Raw genomic sequence first — 6,434 nt, 5'->3', positions numbered from 1 at the left:
TGCCCGTGTGCACCCTATTTTAAAAAGCTAGGAATTCATCGATTGGAGCGGCTTTATTAGTGAGTCAAGCTAAGAAATTTTAATTACCTGGCTGCATTTATCATCTGCCTGACTGCAAAAACAACAAAATGAAACAACTTGTGCAACGGAGACATTTTGCTTTGCTGAGTTTTCTGATACAACAGCCGGGTGACTGTCAGCCCTGCATCACGTGTGTCACTAGAATTGAGGTGACCTGAACTGTCGCACACCAGTCTCAACACGTTTAAATTACATGATTACTTTACTTTTAGATTCCCCTTAACACCTCGCATTTGCACATGCCCAAATAAAATCCTGTATTAAATATAAAAGCAGTAAAAGTTTTTAAAAAATCACCAACTCTTCTGTTTATATTTTTGCATTACAGGTTGCACAGAAAAAAAAAAAACGAACCCTCACTAAACCTGACTGCCATGCCGCCTATTTAATCCGAATCGCACACAATGAATACAGTCATTTCTAAGAAGGCTTCTAAAGCCCCTTTTGCAGTCAGGGTATCTGAGTGGGCACAGGCTGTGATTTCCATCAGCACTTTATTAGATATTATTCGTTATGTTCTCCTTTTTATTGGGTGGTCAGATAGTAAGGAGAAAGGAGATTTCCATGCACACGTGTGAAAATAAACAAGGGATATGGCAGACATAAATAGAACCTGCAGCACAGCTCGATCTATGATTGCTGGATAGAGGAGGTAAGCAGACTTGCATTAGCCGTGGGGAAATACAGGAGAAGGTTAATGTACTTTAATGTGGCTTTACATTGTGTTACCACCACAGACTGGGGCAATTACTTAGAAGCAGGGGCTGGTTTGTGATGCTGCATCTCCGTCACAAAAACTGGTCCATAAGGCAGCTGCATGGGCTGTTGCTCCTAGTAAGCAAACTCCACATCCTTCTCCCAATCCAACAGAAAATTATTATTTTCCCTATGATGCACATTTGATACCTCACACCAGCTCCGCTGCCTACAAATATCTGCCAATAAAACCAACAACTTAGTATGTACAATATGTTGAACGTCCCATATCACTAGAGAGAAAATAGTAACATGATTTCGCACCTTTCGGTATTATAATGGTAACATTGTATCCAGCTCCCAGTCTAATAGAGTGGCCTTTCTGCTATTTTGATACCCTTGGCACAGGAAAGAGAAATATTACCATTCTGATCAAATGTATGTGAGGATTTTGGAGGGGGAACAAGGAAAAGTTTTTCCAGGTACTTTGCAATAATACACTAGGTACAACTGATCCAAAAAAGAAGCGTAAGGCATAGATAGTGTCCACATTCATTAAACAGTTTAGACTATCTATCTATCTATCTATCTATCTATCTATCTATCTATCTATCTATCTATCTATCTATCTATCATTTACCTATCTGCCATCTATCAATCGATCTATCGATCTATCTAATAGATAGATCGATAGATCGATCGATAGATAGATAGATAGATAGATAGATAGATAGATAATAACTCATAACAAGTCACATGCACTATACACACACGCAGATATATATATATTTATTCGCACACACACATAAACAAAAACACTCCACTCGCTATCTCTCTGTCTTCCCATCACTCCCCCATCTGTCTAAACAGTCACACTCTATAATTACAGCAATGCAAAACAAACAGTTTCATTTAAAGAGAAAAAAACAACAGACTTCAACTGGGCCTAAAAAAAATCATTTACAAAAATGACCTCTATATCACCTGTCCTGGAAGAGTTAGATTTACATGCTAACAGCAACACTTTAAGTTTTCTTTAAAAGGCACAAGCTTTTAACTCTTTCCCTGTCGGACGGGGCATTTGAGCATTGGACAAAAGGTCAGTTCTTCAAAGCAGCGGATCAATAGACACCCTCTGATCATGAACAGCCCCCATCCAGCCATGGAGTACACAGCTCTGGCACATGCAGAGAGCTCAGATCTAGGAAATGTCCTGGAAAATGGAGCTGTTGGCCTGCACCGTATTAGTCCATTTCTGGGCTTGTAGCTCATTGTAGAAAGTTGGATGAGCAAGTGTTTTTGTAAATGGGGTGTGCTTTTCATGAGGCAACAAATGTGTTTGTGGTTGTGCAGATCTGACCCCTCTGACACTGGAAAATTTGGGCAACACCTGGAAGCAGGATAGTATTTAGTTTGATGTAGTTACTTAAGCAAAAAAGGATAGATCATAGATAGACGGAAGTGCCATAGCTGGGGCTTTATGATGGGTTCAACTTTGTCATTTAGATAGATGGCTGGAAAGACAGGGAAAAAGCTCACTGTACATAAACAGATACATATGCACAAAGAGAGGGAGAGAGAGAGAGAGAGAGAGAGAGAGAGAGAGAGGGAGAGAGAGAGAGAGAGGGAGAGAGGGAGAGAGAGAGAGAGAGAGAGAGAGAGAGAGAGAGAGAGAGAGAGAGAGTTAGAGAGAGAGAGAGAGAGTTAGAGAGAGAGAGAGATGCCACATATTGCTGAGGTCTAATTTAATTTGTAGTGAGTTTATAAATTCCTATGTCCAAATCTATATTTTATATATAAGCATAAAAGCTTGTGAAGTAAATAATTGTGCCCTTCCCACACTTACATTAACGTGTTGCCCAGGACACTATTACCTAATCTTTGAAAAGTAAATGATAACAAAAGCAAAACTATAAGAACTGCGAAAATAATATGTAACACTGATTTCTAAAAGTTATAAACACGTGCACGTGAAAAAAAAAAACACTCATCCTACTCATCATACTCATAATATCCACATAGCTATGCACGTCTCTTAATATATGTTCACATAGATATGCATGCCTATAAACACACAGAATTAGGATTAGGCATGTGCATATATATTGCATCGATGATATATCATACATGTGAACTCACGCAGACCTAGCTATGCACAAACACTCATGATCCATAAAAATAAAAAGGAAGGGGCAATGTGTATTGTAACCTGTGTGGCCAGTTCTGAATATTCATCTCCTTTAACTAATATTACAGAAAAAAAAAAGAGTTGTCAGCTAATTTCTCAGCTATGAAACAATTCCAGTCACTTCACCCCTCAGTGAATATCATCTGTAAATTAGCTGGTAATTAAGAGATTTCACCCCTAATCGCTTCTAATTTATTGCCTATCCATTTTCAGCGAGAGACCCCAGTCTGTGTTTGGAGGAGGAATTCAGCTAATTAATCAAAGTTTCCTGTTTCCAACATATAAGACCCCCGCATGGCAGCTGAGGGCCAAGGGATATTGTAACAAGTTTTAAATGCGATAATAAAAAAAATAACAATAATACAAAAAAATACAATAACAACAAAAAGGAGTTATAAAAGTATAAAGTTAAAAGAAAAATGAAAGTAATCGCTAAAAATCTAGAGCTTTTAATACATCTGAAGCTCATCTTTAAACTTTTAACTTCAGGAATCTGGTTAAACCCCCTTTTTCCCCAGGACAAAAATATAAGTAGACATCATTGTGAATTCACAAACATTTATTTCAAATTTTCACCGAATTTTCGCACATTTGCCTCCCCTCACATAAGAAGAAACTTGATTATTCACAAACCATAAAATTTAAAACACAGAAGATGCACAGGCAGTGTGAGGAAGGGGGAGGGAGGGGGATTAGCTGCCCCTTTAAAAACCGATCTATGGATTTATATACATAATTACATATACACAAAACGCACCAGTGAGGAAGGAGAAAAAAAATGTTCAATCTAACCAATTATTAATCATTAACTCCACTGGGTTATGTTGAAGTCACAAGTTTAAGCGCTCTTTTGAAGGCTTATGTGCTAGAAGGGTTTGAAAATCCTGAGATCAGTGCTTCTATTCTTCAGTCGGTAAGAGCTAGTCGGCCGATGGCTCACAATTTGTTTATTAAAAGGATCGATAATAACTGCTACATGGGCTGCGATTTGTCTTTTTTTAGGTGAAACTGAAAGGCAATTTTGCAACTCAACAGTAAAGCAATGTCATTGTAAAGCTGTCGGGTTCAACCACCCCAAGGGATTTATAATGGTTTTTTATTTTGTTTAAGATATAAACTGAAGCAATAACAGTGACGTACACCTAGCACAAAACATATATACAATTTATAAATAGACTTTTAAAGGATCTTTGAAGAGAGGGAGGATGAGGTGAGACTTGGAGTTAAAAAAAAAAGTCATCTAAAATAAATTCCTACCTTAAATACAGAGGCTGAAATTAAAAATTATCTTTTTTTTTATGTTTAGAAATGACAGCTGTTAAGATTTGTGATTTTACCAGGAAAGTCCTGTGGAGTCTGTAGAACGTTCTCGTGTGCCAAGTTTAAATGGTTCTGTAGGGGGCCCAGGGAAGGGGTTAGCATGGCTATGACCTGAGCCTGGCTCCCAGGCTGAGTCGTGTAAGGCGATGTAGGGGTCGATTGTGGAGTGGTCGGACCGATGATATTGTCTATGGAGAAGGACGGCCGACTTTGGGAGTCTGCTTTCAGAGTCTGAAGAATGGGCAAGGTGGGGCTGAGCTGGGAGTAGAAAGACTTCCTGCCCAGGTCGCTGCTGAATCCAGGCAAGGAAGGGCTGGTGAAGACCGAGGTGACGGTGGGCAAAGGGCAGGGCGTGGGCTGGAAGGGGAAGGTGGCACCTGGATGGTGGTGGTGATGGTGGTGGTGCTGGTGGTAGTTCTGCAGCTGGAGCCCATAGTTGTAGCCGTATGGTCCATATCCAAAGGCTGGGATGAAGCTGCTCGGGTCCCTCAGGATCTCAGTACTTTGCTGCCTCTTAAACCTTTTCCTCCTCCTCAAGAAGCTGCCATTGTCAAACATATCTGCGGACTCGGGGTCAAGGGTCCAGTAGTTGCCCTTTCCCGGGTTGCCAGGCTCTCGAGGTATTTTCACAAAGCAGTCATTGAGGGACAGGTTGTGCCTGATGGAGTTCTGCCAGGCTGGGAACTTCTCCCTGTAGTACGGGAAGCGATTGCTGATAAATTCGCAGATCTCGCTGAGGGTTAGCCTCTTCTTGGGGCTCTGCAGGATAGCCATGGTGATGAGGGCGATGTAGGAGTAGGGGGGCTTCACCAGGGTGTTTTTGGGGTTCTTCTCGACGCCTCTGGGGTTAGAGTCCTGGTCGGGAGAAGCAGCGTCCCCTCGGTGGCTCCTGTTGGACAGGGGGTCATCCGAGTCGTTGTCTGACTGGTAGTCAGAGTACTTGCCCTCCTTGGCATTCATGTCCCCGACCACATCGATGTCGGTGTCTTCAGAGAGGAGGGAGTTATCGCACATCTCAGTTCCCAAAGTCATTGTAATGATGAGAGCAGGAAGTCCTGGTCTACTCCCAAGCCAAACTCCAGGACCCCCCTAGTGGAACAAGCCTGAATGGGCTCCTCTGTTCCCCCTAAACAAGAAGATCAGTGACAGCAAAACCCTTTGGGTGCTTTAGGGGGGCCAGTGTGCGCAAGGTCAATTCCTGACACCCCTCATCTCCTCCTCCTCTTGTCCCCTTTTCCAGTGTCAGCTCCCCCTCCTCCTCCTCTTCCTCTTCCTCCTCCTCCTTATAGTTCTGCAGGAATCCAAACTGCACAAGCTTCTTGAGCCACACTCAGCCTGACACTGCAGCCCTCCCCTATGCTCACTCACTATTTGTACCAGCAGCCATGTCACGTGGGCGTGACGTCACCGCCTGGAATGCTAGCTCCAGTCTGAGATCTGCATTAGTGTAAGCTTATTAATACACTCACACTAGGAAACACATCCTACCCGTGCTAAAATTATTTTCCAACTTAAATGCTACTGCACGTGTCTTTATTTCTTCTTCACTGAGAAAAAAAAAAAAAAGAAGAACAAGCATGTGTGTGTGAATATATATATGTGTGTGTGTATGTGTATATATATATATATAAATGTGTGTGTGTGTAGATATGTGTGTGTATGTATGTTGTTTGTGTGTGTGTATGATGTGTGTGTGTGTGTGTGTGTGTGTCTGTGTGTGTGTATGTAGATAGATAGTAATCTCTTTAAACTATATGGTATGTGTGTGTGTGTTTATATATATATCCCAACCACTTCGAGATAGATAGATAGATAGATAGATAGATAGATAGATAGATAGATAGATAGATAGATAGATAATGGATAGATAGATAATGGATAGATAGATAGATAGATAGATAGATAGATAGATAGATAGATAGATAGATAGATAGATAATGGACAGACCTATTTAAACTATTTGTATTTATGTCATTGTTGAAGGCCTTGTATCTTCCCACTTTATACAGAGTTGCAGAATATGATTTTATTCAACTCAGCAAAAGTAAAACACAACTCGTAGCACACATCTACCCTGGTACAATGTTTGCCCATTTTATTGTATCCCTCCTTTTAACACCATGTCTTGGTCTGGTACTCCCTATGTTCA

General features: G+C 41.0%; 1 protein-coding gene across 1 annotated transcript; it reads right to left on the bottom strand.

Annotated features, from left to right (window-relative positions):
* Positions 1-4,254: 4,254 nt before the first annotated feature.
* On the bottom strand, positions 4,255-5,511 carry FOXD2 (forkhead box D2). The gene has a single exon (XM_018553022.1). It carries the CDS (start codon positions 5,315-5,317, stop codon positions 4,268-4,270), a length of 1,050 nt encoding a protein of 349 aa, XP_018408524.1. The 5' UTR covers positions 5,318-5,511; the 3' UTR covers positions 4,255-4,267.
* Between the last annotated feature and the right edge of the window lie 923 nt (positions 5,512-6,434).

This window comes from Nanorana parkeri, unplaced genomic scaffold (genome assembly GCF_000935625.1).
Source record: "Nanorana parkeri isolate BGI_ZX_2015 unplaced genomic scaffold, ASM93562v1 scaffold106, whole genome shotgun sequence".
Lineage (NCBI taxonomy): Eukaryota > Metazoa > Chordata > Amphibia > Anura > Dicroglossidae > Nanorana > Nanorana parkeri.
This window is presented reverse-complemented; position numbering and strand designations above follow the sequence as displayed.